The 13,400-nt window shown below is 39.8% G+C and overlaps 1 protein-coding gene across 1 annotated transcript in view; it reads left to right on the top strand.

Moving 5' to 3' along the window:
- Positions 1–13,400, top strand: part of PARG (poly(ADP-ribose) glycohydrolase) — a 67,329-nt gene that overhangs the window by 1,438 nt on the left and 52,491 nt on the right. The window contains exons 2-6 of the mRNA XM_035137508.3: positions 1,027–1,093; positions 1,920–2,921; positions 4,736–4,919; positions 5,781–5,903; positions 8,850–8,933. Of these exons, the coding sequence (XP_034993399.3) occupies positions 1,027–1,093; positions 1,920–2,921; positions 4,736–4,919; positions 5,781–5,903; positions 8,850–8,933 (1,460 nt within the window). The remainder of the gene's footprint in view (positions 1–1,026; positions 1,094–1,919; positions 2,922–4,735; positions 4,920–5,780; positions 5,904–8,849; positions 8,934–13,400) is intronic.

Genomic DNA, 13,400 nt, shown 5'->3' with positions numbered 1-13,400 from the left:
GAAGAGTATGCTTCTGAATTTGATTGTTTTAGCATCTCAGATTAGTTTTTGAGGCCCTGGTAACGTGTGCTTAGGAAGGCCAGAATGTATTAAGATACTGTAATTATTATTTGATCAATCGATATTGATGAAAGATGGGAACTATGTAGTACAAAGAAAGTTGCTTGGTAAAACTCAAAGTTGTGAATAAAAATTCTCAGCCTGAGAAAGGATACATTGTTGGTATACAGTGGCATAAGTGTCTTGTGACACTTGAAAAACTAACCCAGTTATTATGCCATGAGCTTTCATAGGCAAGAGCATACATATTTCATAGAATCCATACAGTGTAGTGAAGGTGTCAGAAATTATACACACTTGGGTGTGTAAGGTGCGAGTCCGAGGGATTTTGAGTGGAGCTTCCTTTTGAAGCAGAATTGGAGCTTCTGTTACTGAAGAAATCTCTCTGTTTGCAGTGCTCTTTTTAGCTTTTCTTAGCACAACAGTTTCTCAAGGCATTGTTTCAATTGCACTGGTCTTCTGTCTTTCATTGTATCAATTCTGGACAATTTTATTTTTGAATAATTCAAATAGTACAAACTATTTGATTGTACATATAAATTCATCCAACTTTCAGTTTAGTAATAACCTGAAAAAGCATGTGATTTAACAGTTTTGAATTTGCTTTACCTTCATGGATTAAAGCATGAACAGAATTGGAGAAGAGATCACCCAAGAAATGCCATTTCTAGGAGTACACATTTTTATTAAATAACTAGTGGTATTAGTAATTTGATTACTCATATAACCTATTGTTATCATATCATACAGATATGCTTGTCAGGAAGCTATGATTGGCTGCAGCTGCCTTTTGAGCATGCCTCACTGACCAGAGTTAGCTAAAGCACCATGAAACAAGTTTGGCGTTTGTAGAAAATTCAGATGCCAAGACAATTATAAAATATAATATTGTATCTCTTATGGTTTTAAAATAGGAAGCTGGTTGTTGCAATATATTGTACTGTGTTTCTTCTTTCCCTCCTCTAGTTTACAAACAAAGGAGGATTACCTCTTGGATGGAGAATAAAGGACCCAAGACAGTGGAGTCAAAAAGGTAAAAACAGAACACGGGTAATTTATTTATCCAGAATGTAACAAAAGGAGAGAAAAGGACTCATAATCAAAATATGCCTGGTACTTCTTTTCATTCTACACTTACTGCGTCTCCACCCCCATCGTTCAGCTCAGACACAGAGGTCCAGCTCCGAGGGCCTTCTGGCGGTTCCCTCACCGCAAGAAGTGAGGTTACAGGGAACCAGGCAGAGGGCCGCCTTAGTAGTGGCATCCACCCTGTGGAACATCCTCCCATCAGATTTCAAGGAAATAAACTGACTTTTAGAAAACATCTGAAGACAGCCCTATTTAAGGAAGCTTTTAATGTCTGATGTTTTATCGCTTTTTATCATCATCATCATTATTATTATCATTAATTCTGTTGGGAGCCGCCCAAAGTGGCTGGGGAAACCCAGCCAGTTGGGAAGAGTATAAATAATGTATTATTATTATTATTATTATTATTATTATTATTATTATTATCTGCTGCATTTTGCTCCAGCTGCAGGTTCTGGACCAGGCGCAAGGGTAGCCCCACATTGAATGCATTGCATTATCAAGTCTTGAGGTTACCAATGCATGAACTTGCTCTTTTGAGCTCTGCCCCTGATGGCTGGTGAAATTTAACTGGGTGTGTTGAGCCGATGGGCCCTGGGCATGGGGAATGCTTGCTACCTTAAAGTAGGTGGTGTGGCCACTACTGAAGAAAATGGCCTTGGACCCAAAGAATTGCGACAACCTTATTAAAATAGTGAAGTGTTAATATAGCGTTAATTTGTGGGAAGATAAACATTTTATTTGTATTTGTGTTATTTTTCTTTTTACAGCTCACAAAACAAAACTTGCAGCACAGAAGCAGAGCCCAAAATGACATTTGTAAAACAAGACAATGTTTTTGAACATGAAGTGAAAAATGCTGAGGATGTTCTTCAGCAGGGGTGTCCCAGATTACCTGTGGAAATGAATACCAAGCTTGTGGCCTTGCCTCAGACTGCCGCCCTGCGTAATTGGGAAGCTGAGCAGCTAGGTAGGGATCAGCTTTCAGAAGCAGAGTCTTTGAAAGGAATCCAAGCTGGAGACCAGTTGAAAAATGCTAATGCTAATCAAACACATAAAACTGGCAGTCAGGCCCATCGGGGTTGCAACGAAAATCAGGAAAACTGTACTCATAGGAAACTTTCATCAGGCAGCCCTGTGAAGGTAGCAAATATAAAACAGCCATCAAAGGACTGTGATCCAGAAAGGCAAGCGACTTTGCAAAATTTGCAGCCGTTTAAGAACTACAACTCTGAGCATGTAACTTGCATAGCTGTTGAGTCAGAGGAGGTGGATGTAGTGCCTGAGAGCCCACTTTCAGATGCAGGCTGTGATGCTTGCTCACCTGATTTGTATGGCACTCAAAAAAGAGATCAAGGATGCTGGGGGGAATCTCCTTCTTTTGAGAAAGAGAGTGAACCTGACTCACCAATGGATGTAGATAATTCCAAAAACAGTTGTCAGGGCTCAGAGGCTGATGAAGAAACCAGTCCACTTCTTGAGGACCGAGAAGACATTGATGTGCCAAAAGCACCAAACAAATCCTCACGGTTTCGAAAGGCGGATGCTGACTTGGATTCAAGAAAGTCACAATCCCGGAGAGGTGAAGGTGCTCGATTTAATCTCCACTTGGAAGGGATGGATAATCAAGTCAAACAGGGTGAAACGCCCACTGAATCGCCTGGTATATCATTAGCTGTGTCATCAGAATGCAAAGGTGCCAAGCATTGTGGGAGGAAGGACTCTAAAATTACTTCCCATTTCATGAGGGTTCCCAGGACAGATGAGAAAAGGTAATCTGTCTCCCCTTCTTCTTTCCATACTATTGCACTCAAGTAGCACTGTAGTTAGAATTTCATTCATGTCTACAGTATATGGTAAAACTTTACATCTATGAAAACAGACATAAGAACATGTCTAATTCAGTGTTACTTTAACATGAGCTATTGAGTAAGCTAAGGCTTGTGCAGCAACTACAACTCCTACTGGACAGGTATAACTTTGCTCTGGTAACTTCCAGGTTAGACTACCTTAAGGCCTCCTTCGTGGGATGCCTTTGAAGATTGATCAGAAACTTCAGTTTGTTTAAAATACAGTTGTGAGCCTAAATGGAACCAGCTGTAGCAGAGGTGGTGAATTGGATCATCCAGACTTCCACCCACCTTGGGTCATTTTGACAAGTGCAAGGGGCCACCCACCTGACAATCACCAGAAGCAACGTTATCAGGTGGAATGTTTTCCTTTGCTTGTGCAGTTTGAAATCAAACCATATAGGCAAAGGTACAGGGTTTTGCATTCATCACCAATCTGCTGATTGGTGGTGCCTGCAAATCCCACTTATGGCAGCGAGTCATATCCTCTTCTGCCTTGCATCTGTCTTATAGGATGTCAGGTGTAGGACAGGTGTAGGACTTGAAGAAAATGGCTCCACAGGCCAAACTAGGGCTCCTGCAATGCCTAATTAGACCTGTAATCTGGAGTTTTCCCACCACTGGATCACAGGGATCATACTATCTCAACAGGTCCTAAACAGTTTCATTTTGATGCATGTGAAAGTGTCAGTGCTTATGTTTAAAGCTCTAAATTGCTTGTGACTAGGGAATCTAAAGTTGTCTATTTCCGCATGAAAGGAATGTTTTGCCCTTTTGCTGGTTTTTATTGCTCTACTGTTGGTATTCTATTATTGTTAATAAACATAGAGTTGGAAGGGACCCTGAGGATTATCTAGTCAAACTCCCTGCAATGCAAGAATATGCAGCCTGTCAATATGGGGATTGAACATACAAACTTGGCATTATCAGCACCATGCTTTAACCAACTGAGCTAATTTGTTTCATGATGGGTTGTGTGTGTGTGTGAAATTGCTAGCTGCTTTGGGAGCTACCTGCTGAAGAGTGGTATATAAATTATTTTCATAAATGAATAAATCTTGTCTATCCTGCAAACTTCTCCCAATATTAACTGAATATGCTCACTTATCATGTGTCCATTGTTTTAGGACAGCAGGTGAGCATTTTGAGTGTACAGCAAATCCCCTTACCCACCACTCAACACTAAGTTTCTTAAAAAGAACTTCAAGTGATGACTTGAATGTGTGAAATAGTCATCATAGATTAAACATCATAGCTCTTTTTATTACTTGATATCACCTCAAAAACAGTACTTTTCAAGAAAGGTGAAAGAACAATTGTGAGCTGCATGTCACGTGACAAAAAGAAATATATTACCAAATGACCCATTACTGAATGATATGCATGTTCATATGCTCAGCCTTGTGTGTATGTGTGTGTGTGTATGTTGCAGTGCAAATTTTGCTTCCCCTCCCTCCAAAATACAAGGATATTTATGGAGGGGGTGAGTATAAGTGCCTCTGAGAATATTATATTTAGTCCCCAGTGTGTAATAATAGTTCCTCTGTTTATATTTTGGAGAGAATGAAATAATTTCCGTTAGATAAAAAGCATCAGGCTAGTTTACATGATGCAAACATACTGCATTACTGGTTTTGAATGTTAGTAAGACATCTAGAAAAAAACACATATGTTTGATCTCTGTTCAGCAAAAAGGCATGCTTAATATGATAATTTAACTTTCATTTTAATGGCAGGAATGAACAATGTGAATTAAAGCCGCCTCGACCAGGAAGGAAGATTGCTAAATATACTCCTCCTTCACTTCCAACTAATAAAAAATGGTTTGGGACACCAATTGAAGAGATGAGAAGAATGCCAATGTGTGGGACTCGTCTGCCACATTTGAGGCCATCTGCCAATCATACAGTGACAATCAGAGTATGAAAATCCAAGTTGCTTTACCAACAAAACTTCCCTTTGTAAATTAAAGCCAGACAGTTATTGTTCTCTACATAAAGTCTGGATTAAGTATTGATTCAGCAGGTTGTGGAGGTCTTTAGATCGCCATGCCTTGAGAACAGTAGACCCTAGAATTCAGAAGAGCAGCATTTAGGGGCTAACTACCTGTTTCACACAGGTGTAAATATTCATGCCCTGTTGCCATTTTTTGTTTTAAAAGGATGACCACTTCAGGAAGGGATGAGTGAGATTACAGAAGTGTGGAGGGCAGGCAGCTAAAACATGTTTCTGCCTGTAACTTAGCTCAAAATTGCCTCTTTGCTCTTCTAGAGGGAGAGCAGTTTGTTAAGTAGCTCTGCATAGCTTTGCAGTCTAAGTTAGAACTACCTACAGTGGTACCTTGGTTCTCTAACGGCTTAGATGTCAAACAAATTGGCTCCCGAATGCCGCAAACCCAGATGTAATTGTTACAGTTTGCGAACATTTTTCGGAACTGGATGTCCAATGCAGCTTCCACTTGAGTGCAGGAAGCTCCTGCAGCCAATCGGTAGTCGTGCTTTGAATTTCAAATGGTTTCGGGAGTAGAATGGACTCCTGGAATGGATTAAGTTCAAGAACGAAGGTACCACTGTATTTTTGTAGAGTATTGAATATGTTTATTTCGGTGTAATGCAAATTCTTGTATACTGCACAGACTGGACATTATTGCCTGTGTATTTTTGGATATGTATTTATATTTTAAGTTTTAATGTGCATTGTACTTGCAGATAAGATCACAGGTAATTTCTTCCTTTTTGTAAGATTTCATACAGTGCTCCTTACATATTTTCTCTGTTGCAGGTAGATCTTTTGAAGGAAGGAGAAGTGCCTAAACCTTTCCCAACACATTATAAGGATTTGTGGGACAATAAGCATGTTAAGATGCCTTGTTCAGAACAAAATTTATATCCTGTAGAAGATGAGGTGAGGCATGCTAAAAATGTGGGTGATAAAACTTTTGTCAGGCTAAAAACTCCACCAAGTTTCTTAGATTGGTTTCTAAATTCATAATCATAAATTATTGTGGTTTTAGACTATTTGTTCAGGTTTTATAACTATTCTAATGCATGTAATATACTGCACTACATTTAGTGTGTGAATCCAGATAATTGTGTGACAGCATGACAGCTCATTTTCCTGCCTGCTACCTTTAAATATAGTTGCTTAGCACTGATAAAGTGTTTGTATTATGAGTGAAGATAAAGTTGCCACAACCCTTACTTCTCGATACAGTGGCTTGTATTAAGAAGGTTAACATGGTAGGTGCATGCCAATATATTTCCATGGGCTATAAAAATCAATTTCAGCAGGGCAACAAATGAACAAACTTTGAGCCAAATAATTATATCTAAGTATTAGAAGCTGTTTATTAGCTACTTGGGCTTATGGTAGAATTTGAGGTGATATTATTGGTTTGTGTAATACCACGCTTTTCATTTTTTAAAAGAATAGCTCCCCATCCCAAAGGTTCACGGCAGTTGATTTTACAGCGTAGAAAGGATTTGCAGAGGTTCATAGAACATTACAGACAGAGCAGTGGAAGATTTCAAAAGCATATGAGTTGCTTTTATGGGTTGTGTAGTCAATCTAGTGTTCTCTTTGCATCAGTGGCCAGTTTGATTCCTCCGAAAAGCAGGACATGAGATTGATTCTCCCCTTTTGTTGCTAGTGTATGATATTCAGCAAACTTGCTTCTGTATATAGTGGACTGGTTCCCCATTAATTTGATTAAGCTACTGGAAATCTCCACGTTTTGTTAATAGTGAAGTCCTTGATTAGTTATGTGGCATGTGAAGTACTTCCTTTTTGTCATTCCTGAATCCGCTGCTAAATGACTTCACTAAGCATAAAGACAAAGACACCATATAATCATACTATTTTGCTGTATGGAAGAACTTTGTTGTCATTCTGATGTGTATACAGTTTATTTTTCTAGAGTCCACAAAGACTAAAAAATGCTGAGTACTGAGTTGTTTGATATACTGTACCTGACATTTGGAAGAGTCACCTTACCTTACTTTAGAGCCAACTTGAGTGTACTTGTACAGCTTTCAAAAAAAATGTGTGAAAGCCAAGCGTTTCAAGAGTCCGCAAACATTGATACCATGGTGACCAATAATATAATGCTATAGATTAGTGTGTAGTCTCCATTCCCGATATCCCCAGCCCTTTGTTTTTGTTTGTTTAAACATGCTGGCATTTTCCCTATTAGTAGCTAAACTATGACGTTGGATCAACCTCTGGTGCTGAATCACTAATTCTGCCACATCTTCCCATAGTCATCTGATTCACTGACTGAATGGGAACTAGCTGCAGCATTTTATTTTCCTCAGTCCTTGTTATTGCTTCTGTGCTTACCTATGTCTGCAGCTCTCCTTACCAGAGTCGAACTCCAGTCTCTCAGCTCTTCTTCAGGTAGCAGAGTCCACTTGTAACTGGCCTCAATCTTTTCCCCGGAGAAGGGATGAAATTAGACATTTTTCACCAATCTCTTCAGCATAGTTCTTCCAAGGTTGATTGTAGGCACGTCCAACAGGTAGATCATGATCTACTGGTAGATCACTTGATGTCTGTGGTAGATCACAGTAGATCACTGGCTCTCCCCTCAGAAGCTCAACAACTTTGAGCCAAAACCCTAAAAAACTGGGACTTTCCTTCTCCCTAAAAAAAGCTCAACAACTCTGAGCTGAAACCCCCCCCCCCAAAAACGGGGGTATATCACTGCCAGATTTTAATTCAGAAAGTAGATCACAGCCTCTTGGGAGTTGGCCACCCCTGTTATAGGAAAGGGTCTTCAGCAGAAAAACCTGGAGTGGACTTTTTTGTGTGTGTGTGGGAAAAGGATGGTATTCACTACTTGTCGTTTTAGCCATGAAAACATATTGTATTGTTTCTTGAAATAAATAAAGCTTTATGTTGGGGGATGTGTGTAAGGAATGAAGAACAGTAAGAGCTGCTCAACCGTGGTACAGTCTCCCTTAGGAGGCTGTGGACTCTCTATCCTTGGAGGATTTTAAGCAGAGGTTAGATGGCCATCTGTCCCAGATGCTTTAGCAGATATTTCTGCATTAAAGGGGGTTGGACTAGATGACCCTTGGTATCCCTTCCAACTCTATGATTCTGTGAATCTTCCTATGGCAGGAAAGTTGGAAAGGTCTATGTGAGACGATATTAATCGTGAATTGCTGCTGAGTTGGAGTTGAGCGGGAAACAAGGGCTACATTTTGCAACGTGGAAGTCTTAATTATGTGCAGCTCCTAGAGAGATGAGTGCAGTCTTAATTTTTGGAAAGAGACTTTAAGAGAGTCAGGCTTTTAGGGGAGGTATTCCATCTGCCCTGTAAGTCTTCACCCTGAACTCTGTGTGAGGAGCAGCAGGCTGTATTTGCTCAGGCCAAAGGGTAAGACACATTGCATGTGCTAAGAGGTGCATCTATAGTACAGTGGTACTTCGGGTTACAGACACTTCAGGTTACAGATGCTTCAGGTTACAGACTCCTCTAAACCAGAAATAGTACCTCGGGTTAAGAACTTTGCTTCAGGATGAGAACAGAAATTGTGCGGTGGCAGCACAAGTGGTACTTCAGGTTAAGAACAGTTTCAGGTTAAGAACGAACCTCCAGAACGAATTAAGTTCTTAACTGTATACCCACTAGCAAAAATAATTGTTGGCTACCATATCAAATTTCAGTTTATGGACTCCTGTAAATTCTAAAACTGAGCCAATAGATCTCTCCTCTTTTCCTCCATAATTGTGACACAGTTATCAAGTAGGCAGTCATTCTATTCCAATTCACTATTATTTTCATGTTAATTGTAGCCTGAATATAATTTTCCAAGCTGAATCTTAAATATTATTTTCTTTCTTAAGAATGGTGAAAGAACTGCTGGGAGCCGATGGGAATTAATCCAGACTTCACTGCTTAAGAAGTTCACCAGCTCCCGTGATTTGAAGGTAAGGCGGAAAAACACTATGCTTTCTATTAAAAAAAAAATTGGCTGCATTTGGTTGTCATGCTAAACCATAATTTAGCACGATGTGAACCAACATATGCTAGTAGGTCCCCTTTCCTCCTCTGGCACTGTGGCTAAGAGGAATTTGGAAACTTTCTCTTCACTTTTGCCTAACCATAGCTTACCATATCATCTGAGCTGACAAACTGGTTAATGTTAACTGTGGCTTGATTGAAACAAGCCAGTTTGAAATAATGGTTTCATCAGAGAGATTTCTACTTATTGCCATAGTAAGAAAATTGGAAATGTTGGAAGTTTCCACTTAACAATATTAGAGAGTGGATGACCTGATTTAGTATGGTTACATTTTTGCACTCCCCAAACTATGAGCATACCCAGTGGACTTTGTGATTTGGAGAGGTAACATGTTTGAAATGCTGATTACCCAGACCATCAGATATGCTACCATTTCCTCCTATCTTGGCAAGTGGCAAGGTACACACAACCTGTGATTTGGGTGGCTTAACAAAATCAAAACTTTGGAACTCTTTGGGGAAATTCCAAAACTGAGCAAATACTCTTCTGCTAGCTTCCTCCAAACATGTTGTTTAACAACAGGTGAAAGTACAATGATATTTCTCATCTTTCAACTCAATCACATTTTAGGGTTTCTATTTACAGTTGTATCAGATGCATGACAAGTAGAATTGTGTGGTCTGATTAGATAGTATTTTTAAAATAATATCTCTACATTAGAATGAATAAAATGCTTGACACCAGTATCCATGAAAAATACTTTTAAATCCTAAATTTCAGTTCAATGGTTTTAAAAATAAATGGTTCCTATCAATAGCACTTTTAATTACTGTAGAGCAATTCAACCAGTTGACTATATGAACCTGCAAAAGCATTGGAACCAGTGCTTTTTTCCTTTAAAAAGAGGTGCCAGAACTCACCGTGAATGCCTCTCTTGTTCTCTTATAATGGCAATGGCACCTACCAGAGAGGTGCTGGAACTGGGTTCCGGTGAGTTCCAGCTGAAAAAAGCCCTGATTAGAACTATGAGTAAGATTCAGCTTCCCTTTTGTCCTTTTTAGTTAGAATACTGTTCCTGTGTCAGAGCAATCTAAGCCAAAACAAGCCCACAACTGTTGTCAGGACTGCTTCATTTGTCTTTTAAATAAATGAAATATCTCTTGATAGCAGTCTTCTTTTCATACCCAGGTCTTCTATCTGCAACAGGGGAGACATGTTGAATATTTTATTATACATGTCCATCTTTTTTCTTTCTTCCAGATGCAAAGGACAAAAACCTTTTACCTCCAGTGTTGTATAGAAGAAGAAATTTTGGCAGGTAGTGAAAAATGCTATAGTTGAAATTCCATCCTCTATACAACTATGAAAAGTAAAGGAATACTGGCCTCTCTCTGTCTTAAAAGCATAGTAATAAAAATGGTATGACATCACAATGCAACCCACCTTAGGTCAGAATGTAACCCACCAGTTAACTGGAAACCAGTGACATACAGAGAGAGCAGTGAAATGTTTATGTTGATCTGTGGAGGATAGTCACTTTGTGCAGAGGTTTCTTACCTCCTAAAAATATTAAGGCATTTAGAAACTGGAAAATCTAATACTTGCAAATACTGTAACTCAGGCATCCCCAAACTTCGGCCCTCCAGATGTTTTGGACTACAATTCCCATCTTCCCCAACCACTGGTCCTGTTAGCTAGGGATCATGGGAGTTGTAGGCCAAAACATCTGGAGGGCCGCAGTTTGGGGATGCCTGCTGTAACTTGTTGTTTCACATAAACCACTATGTATTAGCAGCAATTGCCCGGCTGCCTTTTGAAACAGGAAATTATTGAGTTAGTACAAAGTAACTGGAAGGTGTACATAAGCCTGGGTAGATTCTTTTTAAAGAACATGTTCAGGAAGGCAAAAGTATATTAAATAAAGTTCCTGTAGGTGCTGCTGTCTTCATATGTATGTCAGTATACTTCTTTTGTTGGAAAAAACAGAAACTGGGCGTGTAGAGTATGCGTGTAGAGTATGGGCGTGTAGAGTATGTGGCGCTGTGGTTAAACCACTGAGCCTAGGGCTTGCTGATCAGAAGGTCGGCGGTTCGAATCCCTGTGACGGGGTGAGCTCCCGTTGCTTGGTCCCAGCTCCTGCCAACCTAGCAGTTCGAAAGCACGTCAAAATGCAAGTAGATAAATAGGAACCGCTACAGCGGGAAGGTAAACGGCGTTTCCATGTGCTGCTCTGGTTCGCCAGAAGCAGCTTTGTCATGCTGGCCACATGACCTGGAAGCTGTCTTCGGACAAACGCCGGCTCCCTCGGCCAATAATGCGAGATGAGCGCGCAACCCCAGAGTCGGTCACGACTGGACCTAATGGTCAGGGGTCCCTTTACCTTTACCTAGAGTATGTGCTTATAGTTACAGCATTTTCTCTCTTTGTTTTTTACGGTAATGTGTGGTCCTTGCTGTAGCCCATTTCACCATGCTGGAATGCGTAATTCATTGTGGTGGAATTTAAAGCTGAATATCCTCATGGGAAAAAATTGTTTTTTTCTTTAAGTATTCTTTATTTGAGCTTCCAAGATTCTCAGAACAGGGTGGTCTGCCATGCAGGCACAGCCAAGACCCATACATGTTTAGCTTTAGCAAGGTGGCAGCATCATTTTCCATTGCCTTCTGCCCTGCAGCCAGAGTTGGTGTAGACAAATTTAAGTAGGTTTGTGTGATATAATAGTAAATATTTATTTATTGAATTTATTTATAGACCTCCTATACCCGGAGGTCTCAGGGCGGCTCACAGAACAAAACCAGAACACAAAACCACAAAATATACAATCAACAACAACCCAGTAACCCCCCCCCCAAGCCAATAACCCTCCAATAATTGATTTCAAAATGCCTAAATGGTTGTTTCAACACAATCTTTTGGGAAGGCAAATAAATGTAATACCTGATCACTTCTTTTGTGAATGAGTAGTTCTGTTAGTGTTGTGACACTAATGCTTTAGTAATGTGTAAAGAATAAAAAGTAACTTGATAATTTTGCCTATATGATAGAAGCTCATTCTACCCAAAGTTGCCTGGCATCCTTATTCATGTACTACCAATATAGAGAAAATACCTTTTCTAAATGGGCCACAATTATTATTGTAGCTCAAGGTCCTTTGTAATGCAAGTGGTGTTGAATTATGTGTTTTTCAGTGTTTTTTGAGGGGCCTACCAATGACAATAAAGCAAAATAATTAAAGCTGCTCTCAAGGTTGGTGGTGGCCTGAGTTTGCAGGACAAAAGATAAAAAGAGGCTTGAAAATTGAAATTGATCACACCTGTGCTAACATCGCTGTAAGGCAGTCTGGCATCCTTCCGTTCATGTTTGTATTCCTATCCTGTCATCTATAGAAATAACTGTTTGACCCCATCTTGATACAGTTGCTAGAAAAGGGGTAGGTGGTTCAAGATGTTGATGAAGTGGGACTCAAATGAATGACTACATGCTTCACAGTTAAATGAACATTGCATCAATTTTGCAAGATCCTACTGCATGAAAGATAGCACAGTGAAATATTGCTGTGCTGCACTTTGAGAATGATTAGTAGAAATAGACTGTTTTATTGGACAGTCTGTAAGCTATTGCATTGTGTACTACACTTTTCCAGCATTTTTCCCCCATCTTGCCTGAGGAAGCTCTATGTAACAGACGGTCACTTCATGCTCTCATTCAAAAGGGTCAAAAGAGTGACCCTTAGGGACATGTTGCAGATATAGTGGGAGTTAAGAAAATTGTGGAGCGGTGTGGAGCAGTGGCATAGGTCTGAGTCTCTGGTATTACATTATTTTTATGTCTGAGCAGAATCTGGGTTGTGATGACCAATGAGGTTTTAATACATACAGTTCCCACCTTGGCTGAAGCCCAGGGGGAAATTGTTCCCGAGTCACAGGGCACCTGGTTGGAGCTCTTTGCATGAAACAGCAGAGTTACAAACGAAAGAAAACAAATAACATAAAAAGCTGGTTGGAGATTTGGCACAAAAGCTTATCAAATGCTAAATGTGGATGGGGGGGGGCGGGACTAGCTTATGCAGGCTGGCAGCATTCCCCGTTTAAAAAGCTCTCATGCTAAATCCCCAGACTGCATTTTGAACTTAATGGAATTTTAAAGTTATTGGGGGGTGAGATGGAGAGAATTTCTGGAAAGGAAATACCACCACGTATTGATTACACTATTCTGCGTGCACTGTGGTAACGAATCTGTTTAAGAGCCTTTCTGTGTGATTAAGGGTATAATTAGAAAATCTGAATTAAAGAGAGAGAGAGATGAAATCAGCACAAATTGTGAAAATCAGACTGACCAAAGATTTTGAAAATAAGTGCCATTACTAAAATCAATAGGGGTAAAAATTATGTAACTGAAGAAAATAAATTCTGCACTTACTATTGGTAAGATT

Source organism: Zootoca vivipara, chromosome 5, assembly GCF_965207765.1.
Source record: "Zootoca vivipara chromosome 5, rZooViv2.hap1.1, whole genome shotgun sequence".
NCBI classification, from domain to species: domain Eukaryota; kingdom Metazoa; phylum Chordata; class Lepidosauria; order Squamata; family Lacertidae; genus Zootoca; species Zootoca vivipara.
The sequence above is the reverse complement of the archived record's forward strand: the minus strand, read 5'-3'. Positions and strand labels throughout refer to the sequence as shown.